At 47.7% G+C, this 15,728-nt stretch overlaps 1 protein-coding gene across 8 annotated transcripts in view; it reads right to left on the minus strand.

Annotated features, from left to right (window-relative positions):
• The window catches only part of Tom1l2 (target of myb1 like 2 membrane trafficking protein), a 120,141-nt gene that overhangs the window by 22,375 nt on the left and 82,038 nt on the right, over positions 1-15,728 (minus strand). For 7 of the 8 annotated variants that reach the window (XR_003487321.2, XR_004770713.1, XM_027427300.2 and 4 more), the window contains exons 5-8: positions 13,691-13,825; positions 12,051-12,209; positions 9,165-9,281; positions 319-452 (exon numbers count right to left, since the gene is read on the minus strand). Coding sequence is in view for 6 of the 8 variants with exons in the window: in XM_027427300.2 (XP_027283101.1) it covers positions 319-452; positions 9,165-9,281; positions 12,051-12,209; positions 13,691-13,825 (545 nt within the window). In the remaining 2 variants the exon portion in view is untranslated. The remainder of the gene's footprint in view (positions 1-318; positions 453-9,164; positions 9,282-12,050; positions 12,210-13,690; positions 13,826-15,728) is intronic. The other variant, XM_027427303.2, reaches the window with a different exon arrangement.

The following is a 15,728-nucleotide window of genomic DNA, read 5'->3' on the forward strand; positions in this document are numbered from 1 at the left end:
GGGTCCCCTCCCCCAGTCCCTTTCAGATTCAAAGGCTCATCACTGGAGCAGGTGCAGGCCCTGTCCCAGCCCTCCCTGGGACTCACAAAGAGCAGAGGTGGATTCTGCAGTCAGCTACCTGCTGTTCTGCTCTCTGGAGAACAAGAGCGCTTTTTCTGTCATCCAAGAACAAATGAGCATCTCTGATGAGCACTCTCCACCTCGACCACCTCCCAGGCTCTCTCAGTTTCCCTCTCTCCGCTTTGTTTATGAATGAAATTCCTCTGATATGCCAATCATCTTTTTAAAGGAAAAGACCCCAGAGGACTCTGGCCCCACCTCTCGTAACGGAGGAAGACGTTGTTGAGGTCATCGTTGACGTGCAGCAGCTCCTCAGTGACCTCTTCATTGGACACTCGGGAGATGAGCTCCACTATGCGGTGCTGCATGGCCCGGCAGGTCCTGTTCAGCTCCTAGGAAACACGTGCACCTCTGGCAAAGCCTGCTGGGGATGCTTTTCTCACATTCGCCTGCCTTTGAAAGGATTTGTACTGATTCTTGAAAGTCATGGAAGAAGTACATGCTTGTTCATAAAACCAGACGTGTGCAGAATGTGAAGTAACAGCTCCCTCCTTTCCTGCCTCAGAGTAAGCAAGGACTCCTTCAGTAGATTGTGTGTGTGTGTGTGTGTGTGTGTGTGTACATGTTGGTACAAGTCATTTTTTAAAAAAATATTTTAACATAAGTAAATTTGAAAATCATTATGGGATATCTATAAAGATACAATTTAATAAAGTTATCCAAGCAGACATATTCCTATAATCCCACTAAAAACAAAATAACTAATTAAACCCATCGCATACAGAAGAAAGCTTTGGTGCACTTTTACAAGAAAGTACATTCTACTGAGAACAAATCTGAGTGGCTGAAATCCTCTGATGCCCATTTTGCTTTGTTTCTTGTCACATAAGTATGCACCTGTGTTTAATTTTGGTTCTAAAGTTAAATCATCAAGCTCTAGAGTTAAGGCCACACCATATACTGTCTTGGCACCTCAGGTGTTAGCTGGCTTCAGTGGCTAACTACAAATCATTTTAAAAGGTTTTTATTTTGTGTGTATACCTGGGAGTATGCATGTGCACCACATAATTGCAGGTGCTCATGGAGCCAGAAGATGGTGTCAGGTCCCCTAGAACTGGAATCACAGGCAGTTGTGAACTGCCCAGTGTGGGAGCTGGTAACCGAACCCGAGTCCTCTACAAGAGCAGCCAGTGTTGCTGCTGCTGAGCTCTCTCTCGGGCCCAGTACAAACCATTGTTTATGTAGAAAAACATGATTCTGTGTGCCTTGCTTCTTCTTGTCAACAAAATCAGCTCCTTTGTCTACGACTTTGTAGAGATCACCTCATTCTTTTTCATGCATGTCACACTGCACAGGGCTCACTACTCTGTTATTGTTGGACATGTGGCTTGTGATATCTCCGCCTTTGGCCAACCCCAAAATGCAGCAGTTAGCACTCATACCCATTCTTACATATTTGGGCAAGCACTTCCACACACAATATGAGTTCCTCAGAAGCAGAATATCTCTCTAAGTGAAAGTGTGACATTCAGAACATAGATTGGTAATTGGAGTAAAAGGCCCTCCACAAAGGCAGAAAGTAAATTTACTTTCATTGCTAGCAAGGGCATAACTGTATTTTACAACATCAGGTACATTGTAGTGGCAAGCCTTGTTACCTGGCACCACAGTTCTCACAGAGCCCTCTATTGGCCAAAGATGATACTTGCAACCCTCAGCCACCACAGAAGCCCTCTCAACCCTTCAAAGCAAGTCCCTTAAGACAGACCCTGTACCTTACAGACTGGTTATAGGAGCCACCTCATCCTAGAGCAAACTCCTAGCTAGGCTCTTGTTTGCAGAGATCCTTAAGCACCTGCTAGGCCCCTGCCATCTTGCATGACAGACAAGGGACAAGAAAACATGCTTGTCAGGGTGGCCCCTCAGCCAGCCCAGTATGGGCCACCAGGGCCAAGGCAGAAGTGAAATACTGCTCCTGGACGCTGGGGGGAGCTAATAATCCAGTCAGCTAAGGGCAAAGACACTAAAGCTGGCTTACCTTTCTCACAGCTGCCCCCCCCCCCCCAGGACTACCTTAGTCTGAAGGAGGGTCTAAGGAACACCAGAGCTAGTCAGCAGGCACAATCTTTGCTTCTTTCTGTCTCATCGTCCCTGTCCTGCCTAGAAGTTCCCTCTTGCCATTTCCTCAGCACCAAGACTGACACACTTTCCAATGTTCCTAAGAAAATGAACAGACAAGGCAAAGCACTCCACTAACTACTAGTGCTTCAGCTCTCGATGCTATGTGTGGGATTTGTGTGTCCTAGGCCCAATTATGCTGTTTCCTCTCATAGTGCTCAGTCTTAGGGCTCCATTGTGCCCACCAGGGAACAAGGCCTAGCCCAAGTGGATCAGCCTGGAACCACTCAAACACAGCTGTATTTATCAAGCTATAAGAAACCTGGACTCAGGTAGCTGAGTGCCTACAAGTCTGGTGTTTACCTGAGACTCGTCACCCTGCATCTGGCCGCCTCGTAGGACCTGTCATCCTCTGTCCAACCAGAACAGCACTATCAGTTTCTTGGGCACCACACAAAGAAGCCCAGTGTCTGTACCTTCCTGATGTTTCTCTGAACAGACCCCTCCTCTTGGCTCCTACCCTTGGTTTGGAGAAGAGAGTATGATCCCTGGAACGGGCTCTCCAGCAATGGCAGACCCCACCACACAGGCCCAGGGGAGGAAAGTCTAGTGCTTATGGCTAAGTGGCAATCTGTGGCTGTCTTTGGTTAGGAAAAGAGAAGGGAAAAGTCAGTCAGTTCTCATTCAAACTGTAGGCCAGTGGCAAGGTAGAAGACTAGAAAGTCGGGGAGTGCCATGGCATGTTGTTGTAAGGAGTTCCAAAGCTCTTCAGGGTCCTAGACTTTCAAGGATGGTGGCCTTACACACTCACCACACTGCTGAGGAACTGTGAGGAGCTGGTCCTCTGCCAACAATGCCCTTTCTTTTCCATTACCCTCCTACTTACACTTCGAGACCTCAGGGTGTTTCCCCACCTCAGTGTGTCACCATACAAATTTTCAAAAATATAGCAAAGTGCCAGGCATGGCACACGCCTTTACAGCACTCGGGAGGCAGAAGCAGGCAGATCTGTCCGAATTTGAGGCCAGCATGTTCTATATAGCAAGTTCCAGGGACAGCTAGTGCTACATAGAAATACCCTGTCTAAAGAACAAACACACAGGTGCTGGAAAGGTGACTCAGCAGTTAAGGGCACTTGCTGTTCTTGTAGAGGAACTGAGTTCAGTTCTCAGAACTCGTATGGCAGCTCACAATCCTTTGGCATTCATATGGTATATACAAATACATGCAGACAAAACACTCACACACATAAGATAAAAATGGTATGTTTAAAAAATACATACATATGGGTTCGCATTCATATAATCAACATGTGTGCTTACATGTTACATGTTACAGTGTTGACTTTGCCTTGTAACTCCCATATTTATCTCTTACCCACTCAGGATGTTTTCTAGAGACTCTGGCAGACCATCCCTTAGTAGGACTCACACAGCATCCCAGACTCTAAAGAATTCAGTCCGGAGGAAGGGTTCTAATACTTTCAAAGCCATTAGGAAAGTGCTAGAGGACTTCTGAGGAACAAAGCCAAATGCACAGACAGTGACGCACATACACTAACACCAACAAATGCTTTGGCCTGGCATTTGCTGCTTCTCTCTAGGTGCTGGGAAAGAAGGCTCTCTCTTTTCAGAGTCTCATAGGCCCCTGATGGAAGATGCCGCCAGGGCTGTCATGAGCACTCTGCCTAGAGACAGCTTACACACCCCCAGCCTTCTGACTCAAGGTCTCGGCACAACTCCCGACTTCAACTTTCAAATCACTGTCTCAAAAAAGGGGTGAAAAAAGAGATAAAATCCCATATATGTAAAATTAAATTATTTCAAAGACTATATTAACAATCTAAAATTCATGTGTTATTAATCAGTGGTGCAGCTTTCTAATTCTAAAGTACAATGTACATTCATTTATGGCTCACAACTGCCTGTAACTCCAGTCCCAGGGGATATGATGCCCACTCCTGACCTCTTCTGGCACCAGGCACACACACAAGACACAGACAGACATGCAGGTAAAAACACTTATACACATAAAATAAAATAAATAAATCTTTAGAGAAGGTTGGGTTAGAAAGATGGCTCAGTGGTTAAAAATGTGGACTGCTCTTGCAGGGGACCTGAGTTCAGTTCCTAGCACACCCATAGAATGGCTCACAACCACATATTCCCAGAAGATGTGACTGACGTCCTCTCCTGGGTCTCCATGGGCATGTGTACTCACATGCACATACCCCCACACAGACACATAATTAAAGATAAAAAAATTAATCTGTTTTTTTTTGGGGGGGGCGGTTGAGACAGGGTTTCTCTTCATAGCTTGGCACCTGTTCTAGAACTCATTCTGTAGCCCAGGCTGGCCTCAAACTCAGAGATCCATCTGCATCCACCTGTAAATCCGCTGGGATTACAGATCTTCACCACCACTGCCCACCACAAAATTAATTATTTTTAAAAAGCAAAAAAAGATGGAGCAGAACCTTGCTCCATTTCAGCCACCCAGCTGCACCAGCTGGCCGTCCACATAGTCTCCTTGGTGTCATCCACAGCCATCACAGCAGGTTCCGTTGGAACTATGTCAGGGCCCCTCCATTCCAAACTATGCAGAGGAATGACTGATTCTCTCTCCTCCAGGCCAGCAGCCCTTAAACCAGCAGCTTGTGCAGGCCTCCCTTTCCACTCTGCAGACTCTGAGCCAGGAATTCCTTCAATGCCAAGGACTTCTGCTTTGGCATCTTCCTATCTCTGGTTCTCAGCATCCAGTCACTTCTGCAAATGCCTGCCATCAGTCAGAACACTGTATCAAATATGCTCTTCGCTGCCTAGTTAACCCTGATGCTGTTATCTTCCCTTCAAGAGACAGTTTCATCCCTACCTCACAAAACATCTCTTTATCCTCTAAACCTTCTACAAGTCAAAGGAGCAGAGAATTCAGTCCTGAACTCTTGTCCTGTTGCAGCAGCAAAGGAGAAGGGAAGGAGGGAAGGTCCACCGGTGAGAAAGGGAGCACATGAAACTAAACATTTGGAATATGCTAGATCTTTTCCAGACAAAAATATCTTGGCCACTCTTTGTTGAAACAAAATGCAAGAAGCAAGTGGGGATGGCCACAAACTACTTAAATGAACAGCACAGAGAAGGGGTTCTCTTTCATCTGATAAAGACCTATATGATATCCATCACTGCATAAGTTATTATTAATTGAAGATAGCTTCAAAGGCTCGATTAAATCCCAGTAAAATGTACACAGTTTCTGCTAAGGGCATGTACTTTAGGAAGGACAATGACAGCTTTGCACCTCAGGGCTCAACCCACTGCAATGTATATTTGGGATGAAGGTGGCACAGCATGCCAGTGGTGGCACCCACCCTTAGTCCTAGTACTTGGGAAACAGAATCAGGCATGTCTGTGGGTTTGAGGCCAGCTTAATCTATATAGAGTATTCCAGGCCAGCCAGGGTTATCTGGTAAGACCCTGCCTCAAAACAAAGAACAAAAAGAAGTTGCAGGATGACAGACAACAGGTGACAACACCTGCTTCCTGTGATAGGCTGCCGGTTCCTATACAAGTGGGGTGTCAACAGCATGGACCTTGGACAGGCTGTAGGCTTTACAGCAATCCATGGATACTTAAGGCTCTACCCATGTGGGAAAGGGATTTTCTCTGTGCCTTTGTCTAACACAGACTGACTTAAAGCTACAGGAAACAGATCTGAGTTCAATGTGCAGAACGGCTTTTCAACAATGGTTACAGAAGCTGACTTGTACAGAGAGGACATGCCCTGTGACAGTCACTTCCACAGTGAAAGCAATTACTCCAGGCATCAGGGAAGGAGATACAGGCATAGAAAGGGCCTGTGCCTCACCTGGAGTCTCCCAGATGTGCATGCAGTCATTTGTAAGTTGTGTACTCTACCCTGCTGTGCACAGAGGCCAACTTCGATACCTGTTTGAAATGAACAGTGCTTTTATGACAGCCGGAACAGCTTGTCACTGGGATGTGAAGAAAAAGTGATCCAAGACTGTAGGAAATCTGGGCATAGGTGCTGAGTTAGACGAGCTGTCTGGAAGATGTTGCTCAAATCAGAAAGAGGAGGATCTTACATTCCCCCCCCCCTTCGCCAGAGGTGCTGAGAGTCCTCTCCCAGCATCTTTCCTCCTTGGGGTCTCCAGCAAAGCTGACAGCATCTTTCCTCCTTGGGGTCTCCAGCAAAGCTGACAGCACTAAGTGTTACTGGTCTTGGCCTTTCCTCAAAGACAGCCATTTTCCCAGGAATCCTCAGACAAGTTTCCCTGTTGCTCTCATGGGTTGTGGAAGGACAAGCCTGGAAGAGTTTGACCCTAAGAAGGAAGCAACTGGGATGCAACCACCCATAAGTACAATTAGCCACAGGTGCATCCTGGGGCTGGACCTTCAATTACCTCTCCTCCCACTCTCTACACCTTGTAGTCATCACCCTACACTCGTGTCAAGAGCAGCTTGTGTCTGTTGGTAGGAACATTTGGACTGGTGACAAATACGCTTATTTCTGGGGCCCTGGCCAGCATTCTGAGCTCTGGTCTACTTCTGCCTCTAGCATTCTGGCTGTCTTCCATCTTCCCCAAGAAGTCTTGGGGACAGATTCTGACCCCACCATGTTCCAATAGGACAGTGGCATTTTCCCATATGGAAGGCTTGCTATTCTGTGGGAGCCACTGCCTGCTGGTTGCTGATTGCTGGGGCAGAAGAAGGGGGACATAAGGCAGTGGCCTCCAGCCAGAAAAAGTGAGTCTGTTCACACAGCTACCCATTCCTGCCTCTTCCACACTGAAATGACAGCCTCCCGCAGGCACCCAGACACGGTCTTTTTCTGTTTGATTTATATGACAGCAGTGGGGGCCAGTAGGCTCTGAGTTGGAACAAAACAGAATGAAGGAAAATGTCATTGGAAGCAACCTATTTTTGAAAACTGAGCTGATGCCAGGAGACTAGGTTCTGTTATTCTTGGCTGATGGGCTTGTTTAAACAAACAAACAAAATACCCTACAACCACACACACACACACACACACACACACACACACACACACACACACACACACACACTGCTGTCTGTTGTTCTGGCTGTCTGGAACCATTTTGGTGTTGTTCAAACCACCTCCTACTGTCAGGATTTCAGTTCTGTACAGAGCAACAGCCCCCACCCCATAGAAGGAATCCAACCCTGATCCAGCATAGCATCACCACATCATCCTGGACTGGCCTCAGATTCTTGTGCACCACGGGATACCTAGCAGAGCACTCCTGCAGGCTTGGGTAGAGCCCGGTGTGGTGTATTAGAGGGAACGAGGCCCATGGAGTGTAACACACAGCTACCACCTGATGAGCCAGGGGCCTGGTTTGCTGCAGGTATCAGGAAGAAGTCTGGGAACCAGAGAGGGAATGCTCAGTGTTCACACTGGGCTAGGCCAAAGGTACTCATCTCAGCTTAAATGGCAGCCTGATATCCAGGTCCCCTGGAGGAGAGTAGTTTCCTTATCTGTCGCCTGTACTTCGCTGGGAGCTCCCTAGAGCAGGAGCCATATCTTCTATTGTCTATGACCCTCAGACTGTACTTGGTGTAGGACCAGGAGAAGGTCTCTACCCAGCCTTGTCCCATAGGAACTAAGGACTTGGAGTGAGGAGTGGGAACTCTAAGTAGCAGAACTACTAGGCATGCATATTACCGAAGTGCAGGACCATCAGAGCCTAGTTTCCCAGGTGGCCAGTGTGTACATACTGCAAAGTGGGAGATGTAGCACTCAGGTAGACAAGACGGCCAGACAGAAATAGCAGTAGTAGTAGCAGGTGTATCATGACGCACTCAGGTCAAGTCATCAAGCCAGTATGACTCCTGGTCTGTCCACTCATTCATCTTGCCTCTTAGAAGAGAAATCTGGTACTTATAGTTCACAGCATCCTTTCTCCACCCTTCCCTAAGGCTACTACCCCGAAGAGCAGTGCTGCTGACACTTTCTATGCAGGAGTCACTGCAGGCGAATGTGGTAGAGCTCTGTCACTGGCTCTGAGCCTCATGGGCTCTCAACTAATTGAGGGGTAAGACTTTAGCCTGGCTTGCTCCTATTTCCTTTTCCTGCAGTGGTAAAGATATGTAGGATGGGCTGGAGGTGTGGCTCAGTCGGGGAGTAACTTGCCTAATATGCAGGCCCTATGACTCATCTCCAGCATCACCATCTATGGTGTCTAGAGGCAGAGGCAGGGGGTCGGCACAGCAGCTTCTCAGGAACCACAGTGTTTACTCCCAGCCTGAGTGGTCCCGGAAGTGAGGCTGAGAACAGGGCCTCCAAAGCAACCTCAGAATCTCCTACTTTAGGATGAGAGCCTCGCAGGGCTTCTCTATGCCATCGAGGCCCAAGAACTCTTTTTTTGTGGGGGGGAAGGGATTCGAGACAAGTTTTCTCTGTGGCTTTGGAGGCTGTCCTGGATAGCCTCACTCTTGTAGACCAGGCTGGTCTCAAACTCACAGAGATTCACCTGCCTCTGCCTCCCAAGTGCTGGAAGTTACCCAGCATGGCCCAAGGACTCTTATTCCAGGGTGTTTGTGACATAATAACAAGGGAGCAAAGCCACAGACAAGATTATATACACAGCATGATTCCAACTCAATGTAAGAATAAATGAACACAACTAAGAGCCTAAATGAAAACACATCAAAATATAAACTCCACTTATTGCAGATGACTAAAAGCTAAGGAAATTTATTTATTTATTTTACTTTGATAGGTACTTTATAGTCAGGAAAAAGTTATTAAAGTAAAATTTTAAAATACAGAGAGCGATACTGGCCTCTGCTTATCTCCAAAAAGTAAGGGTGAGCATGAATCAGCATGGACTTACACCCTCTCTACCATGGTGTCACCAGATTTGTCAACACATTTGCGTGCCCAAGTAGGGTCCTACCAGGGCCCAGACAGGTACCCAGCCCACGCTTCTAAGTTAAGCTCATCCTCACCTGGAGAAGTTCCAAATCAGAAGAATCCTCCTGCCCAGGGACCATTTCTGTTAACATCTCAGACATGACTTTTGTGTTTCCCCGAACAATGTCCAGCTCACTGCGCAGCCTAGCAATCTGCAGGTCAAGGAGAAGGCAGGAAGAAGGTAGGTCAGTCACAGGATCAGAACCAGCCAGCCCACAGCCTGAGACAAGCCTGTCCACTGTGAGATCACCTTGCTCAACACAAACATGACCACAGAAGTAGCCTTCTTATCTCCCTGCTCTGCCTGTCGAGAGCTGGCAGTATGGCGAGAACTACACGGGGCAATCAGCTCACTAGAGCCCTGGTCACTAACAATGTGCTGTTGGCACCTCCCTGTCCATGACAGCACACGACTAACAATGTGCAGTGAGTGACACTGGGGCAGGAGGGAGCTGTGCTCTCAGCATTCCTGCCACAGGATCCTGAAATGGGCCTTTAACCTATAGGCTTCTATTTCTTCTCTAATAGCAGTGTATGGTAGTGTAGGTGCTCCAAGATCCCTTTAGAGTGGAGTCCCTATTCTACATGACCCTCATGCTCACAGATTCTGTCCCTGTCAGTGTCATACCCTAAGGGAGGCTGGCCAGTGCTCACAGAATTCTTATGATAAGAAAAGAGTAGAGGAGTGGAAGCCAACTCTTAAAAGCTTGCCACCCTGCCCAGCTTCGACAAAGCCTGAGCCTCTCTTGCAGTTGGCGTACTGTGCATTGACTCCCTTCGTCCTCCAGTCCTGCCTGAGCTTTTGGTTACCTCCAGGGATCTTGAAGTCTTTCAAGACATTAGTGGAAGCCACAGGGATCTTTTTGCCCACAGTGAGGCCTGTAAAAGTTGATAGGAATGCCATCATTTTTCTGGCAGGAGACCAATGCACATCTGATAAAATTACAACCTGCCTTGAGATATGTGCAGAGCCCTAGAAGACTCAGTGAGGAGCTGATGCTACAGCAGCACCAATGTCCAGAGATGGATCAGCCCTTTGCAAGCTTACCCCCTCACCTATGGGAAGGGGGTGATAACCTCACACCTCACAGGCTGCTGTGTGGCCTGTGTTGTGCCTCGTACACCTGATTTAAGGCATACAGCTGGCCATAGGCATGGCCTATTCCTGTGGGAATCCCAGAGCTGAATGGACTGGGTATTTTTCCTACAGGAGACCTATTCCAGATCCATACCTCCCTCTCCTAGAAAGGCCTTTCCACTTTTCCTTGGCTTGCCTGAACACAAACATCCACAAGTCTCTCTCAGCCTCTCCTCTGCTACAGGATTCTCATCAGTCACCTAGGAGATGGTTCAGGTTCCAAAAGACCCTTGCCAGCCTCTGACTCACTTGCAGGGAAGGGGGGCGGGGGTAGCCCCAGGGCCTCCTCAACATCTTGGTTAAGGAGTTTCTACCACTGATGGGCTCTGAAGTAGGCCAGGTCGGACAATGGACTACCTGCTTTAGCTTCCATTTTCCTCCTGGGGCAGGTGTCACAGTTCTCGGAGTTCCTACACTTCTTCCCACTCAGGACTTCCTCTTGGCTATTCCAGCTGCTGAAGGGCCCTTCCTTGGCACCCATTACACTGCAGTGAGCCAATGTAAGGCCTCCAGCACCATCCATCTTGAAATACTTTTTGCTTCCTCTCAGAGCAATTCTGGAGCTCTGCCCAATGGAGCAGGGCCTAGAGCCAAGACTTTCTGTCCACAGCTCCCCTTTAGAAAGGTTCTGGGTCTGGGGGTGAAGAGGGGCAGCATTCAGTGACCCAAATCCCACGGAGAGCTCTGATTCCACATTTCAGCAGGGGGATCAGAGAGGCCCCAGTATTTGGTGGCCACATGGGACCATCTTCTAAAGTCAGGGCCTGGCTGCCTGCTCAGACTGAAGTTAGCCATTCTACTGAAGCCTTACATGGAGCAGCAGCAGAATGTGGCTCACACCCAGGCCTGTGTGACTCCATGCTTGCATTCTGCTTGCACCACATGTTTTCCTTAGCATTGGCAGAAGGGCAGAGCCCTAGAACAACACTGCTGTTTTATAAGCAACTGCCTGAACCCCCTTCCTTCCATGTTTTAACAAGATTCCACAGTAATGGCACTGCAACAAATAGGAACTACAAAAACTGAGTAATTTTTTTCCAAGTCTCACCCATTCTAAAATTTTAACTAATAGAAATTCTATAAATTCAACTAAAAACAGTCTCCATAATTTCTCTAAAAATAAGGTTTAGTAAAATTGCTCTAGCTTATCAGGAAGTAACCCTCAAACAGACAGTGTCTGGACTGAGACAGGAAGAGGCTTCGGGAAGACTTCCCTATCTAACTGCTGCCTTCAGGGACCTCATTGATTAAGTATGAGCTGTGATGGCTGGCACATCTCATGGATCCATGCTCACTTCTGTGGGTGGTGAGTGTCTACTCACAGCTCAGTTGTGCTCCTTTGCTTTGGAACTTGCTTTCTGTCACTATCTTCCCACCCAGCCTACATGCTAACCTACTCTGCAGATGGGCCACTGAGTGTTCCCCGGTATGCTACTCCTCTGTGCTGCATATGTCAATGATACCCTCATCAATGATGACATTGCCCGCACAGGCTTCAGCTGACAAAACCCTAGGCCCACTCCCAAGCCCTCAGTGCCATAGACCCAGCTGCCTTCTATGCCCTGCTCAACGCTGGCTCACTGCTCAGCTCTGCTTCCTATCACAGCAAGACCACACACTACTACAATGACCTCCAACCTGTCTACTCCAGGGACCAGGCCCTCCCATCTTTGTGTCCCCACACCTAGCATAGCACCTGGAAGTACAGGGAGACTTCTGTCCCCTGGAAAGGTACGAGGGGGCAGTTGGCTAGCTTGCTTATGGCCTGGAAGCACACAAATACCTGTTCTGAATTGGCTGTGATGGGGCCAGTCACACTCAGAGCCGGGGCCTGCAGAGCAGAGTAGGAAGCTGGAGGAGGTGAGGGATAGGTGCCGGCACTTGTCCTGGGTTGCGACTGGGACTTGGGCATGGTGGCAGCTGGATCCATTTCTGGGACACTCTGGCATGACAACAACAGTATTTTTTGGTTCACTTGGATGCCTAAGTGGCTTAGCCTGATACCGCCCCGAAAAGGTGGTGCTTTCAGTTTGAATCCACAGAACCTCAGTCAGTCTCTCCATCAGGTCAGCAGAGCCCCCACTGTCTCTTTCTTTCCTCCCTCCTTCTTCTTTCTGTTCTCTGCCCCTGCTAAAGGATGTGCTGCAGACAAGCAATGCAACCCAAAAGGCCCCATGGAAAGCAGGCTAGGAGCATTCCAGGCACTGGCTGTCATTAAGGCCACCTCCACATCTGAGTACTTACTAAGATTGCTAATCATGAATCCTTACTTGATACCACAAGACTATATTGTGGCCTTTATAAGGAGACTAATATAAATAGCAATCGTGCAATTTACTGAATGTTCTTGTACAATAACACTGTTCCTTCTGTGCCATTAATGGAAGAACAAAACAGGTTATGTTTATACAACAAAGCATAGTAATCAGTTTATGGGGATCATAACAAGAACAATGCTTTGGAAAATGTGGTTCTTGATGCCCTCTACCCAGTTAGGCATCTCAGACATCCTCGCCAACATTAGCACGTGTTCACACTAATGTGTAAGGCACACTGCCATCTGTGAGGTCACCATGTGAGAGACAGGCAGATGGAGAGCAGTAAGGCCATGTGACCTGTCACTGGTGCTCTTTAGACTGGGCTAGCCTGCCTCTGTCCCCCTAGATTGGGAGCTGCCTCATAGCCAGTACAGAAGCTAACTTTCCAGAGGAACCAGGATTGGCACTGCCAGCATTCATCTAATCCTGAGACACAGAACCACTCTGGCCACTGCCAGCACTTAAAGAGGTTCTTCAGGGTGCTTGAACACAGGCCTTTTCTGGGTTTTGAGTCCCAAAGCTGACAGAATTCAAGAATGCTTGGACTGATGCTGAACGCCCATGGCTTAAAATACATTTTTAGATCCTTCTGATTGGGCTGGAATGTGGCTTAGTAATAGAATGTGTTCTTAGCATGCATGAGGCCCTAGGTTCTATCTCCAGCACCATATGAAAAGCAAAAAAAAAAAAAATTATCCACTTGATTTATACACTGTACTGTGCCTCTGCTATAAACATCAACCCTCAGTTCCACAGGAAATAAGGAGAGATTCTCACACATGTTCTGCAGTCTTCTGTAAGGCAGGTGCTAATGACCCTTACAGGATGGCTCAGCCAAAGCAGCCATTTCCATGAGAACCACTGAACTGAACCCTCTATCATATTCCTCCACTGTCAGTGTGAAACTGGGAGAGACACTGCTGCCACTTAATCACCAGCCACCCAGCTGTCTCCATCTGCATCCCCCTTGTTATGAAAAAGAAATGCCCCGGAGCTTTGAGAACACATGACAAGCTGAATAATGCAAAGGCATCAGCAAAAGGCTGGTTCAATGCTTGGCTGTTCTGCAGGCAGTCTTTCTAGAAAATACTAGCTGGAAGCTTACCCGCTGGGGTGTGTGGATAGGAGACAAAGCGTCCAAGTCTGCCATGGGAAATTCGACTCCCTTCCTCTTCAGTTCTTCATATATGTGCACAACGCCAGTGAGGTCGGGACTGCTCCTAAAGGCATCTGCCCACGCCTGGGAGGATACAGGAAGACCTGTCAGGAAGTGGAGGTAGTCCTTCCATGGGTGGCAAGGTGCTGCAAAGTCAACCTAACACTCTCTGAGGTGGGTGCTGTCCTACATGCTCACACAAGGCACCAAGGCACGCTGGCAAATCCTATTCTGCTGCAATCATTGCTGCGACACAGCTGTTGAAGCCCTGGCTTTCAATGACACAGCTGAATGTGAACAAACTCATGAAACTTAATTTGGCATGTACTTTCTTAGGGAAGCAGAAGAGAAATAACACCTAAGTACCTTGAGTACTCTATGATGCAGGCATTTGTCTCATCTCAAGGAAATCAATTGCCAGAGCTGGTGAACTGAAGAAGTGGAAGAGTTAGTTTTCAATGCCTAATGTGTGTGTTTGCGTGCACACACACACACACCACACACAGGCAAGACCGTAGGCAAATTGAACAGGAAGAAAAGGAAAAATTGATATGTGATGAGAAATCAGGGCTGAATCCAGTTTTCCTCAGACCGCTCAGTGCTAAAACTTGCCCAGCCCAGTCCTGTCACTAACAGGTGAAATGATTTCAGCCCAGGGGCACAAGAGTCCATCAGGAGCCAGACCATGGTCAGTGGCTGGGACTATCCCACCTCCCAGGAGTCCTGTATCAACCTGGTATTTTCTATTAAGTTGTGCAGCTGACAGTTTCCACACATATTTGCTCACACACAGAAATGAAATAGAAATTACCACCAGCAGATTCCTTTGAACGGGGAAAAAAAAAAACAAAACTGTTCTCTGGAAGTTACTAAAGAATCAAACCCAGAAATTATGCAACAGGCTCTTCAGAAACAGGGTTCCCAGTGCCACCCCCTTTTCTGTACCCAAAGGAGAAGATGCTACCTTTTAGAGTATGTCACCATCACAGCATTTAATGGCCTTCAGCCACAAGCTCCAACTAATCCTGAGGCAGCCACAGAAATTCTATCTCTAACCACCAGAGCCAGTAGAAGTTAAAAGGCCATTTCCCCGAAGCTTCCTCCATTACATCCAATGCATCTCACGCACTACAAACAACACTGTCAGCCTGGCGTTCTCTCCTTGATGCATTTATTGACTGTGCATACTCAGGGATTTTACACCACCACGGCACCAGGACAGCCTGTCTCTGCCAATCCTTTCTTCTGCATCTGAAGGTACCTACAGAGGCTGTCAGTGAGACCAGCTGGAGGCCCATGCAGTCTCACTGCCTTGGTCTGTCCTAGTCCTCTAGTGTCATGAAGTCCATTCCCACCCTATCAAAATCCAGCTGAGTCTTGTGATTCTAGGCTTTCAGTTTAGAGAGCAAACCTGAGAGTCTGGGGCTGGTTGTACAGCACTTGCCTAGCACACACCAGCCCCAGGTTCTATGCCCAGCCCTATAAAAATAAATAATACAAATAAATAAACTTTGGGGGCACACAACTGTAATCCAGTACTTGGGAGGCAGAGGCAGGTGGATCTCTGAGTTGGAGGCCAACTGGTCTACAGAGCTAGTTCTAGGATGGCCTACACAGACAAATCCTGTTTCAAAAAACCAAAAATAAATAAATAAAAATAGAAAAAAATACATAAAAAAACTTAAGGAGTCTAAAACTATACTCAGCCCACTGGGAGAAGTTGGTAGCTTTTCCTGTGCCACTTCCTGCCTCTGTTTTCATGGAGAAACAAATAGCTCTGGGGACCTCCTTGCTCTTTCCTTGCTCCAACCCATACCTGAGTTTGAGATGATGAGGAAAAAGGTTACAGAACTATGCCATCTCTCTAAGGAGACACTCCTCAGGACTCCTCCCCTGATTCAGACACACTCAGGAGCTGTGCCTGCTCCAGGGAACTGGGACATGTCCTAAGTTGGGCCGATCAGGTTCTCCTTTTTCCAAGAGTTCA

The sequence above is a fragment of the Cricetulus griseus genome, chromosome 7 (assembly GCF_003668045.3).
Source record: "Cricetulus griseus strain 17A/GY chromosome 7, alternate assembly CriGri-PICRH-1.0, whole genome shotgun sequence".
NCBI classification, from domain to species: Eukaryota; Metazoa; Chordata; class Mammalia; order Rodentia; family Cricetidae; genus Cricetulus; species Cricetulus griseus.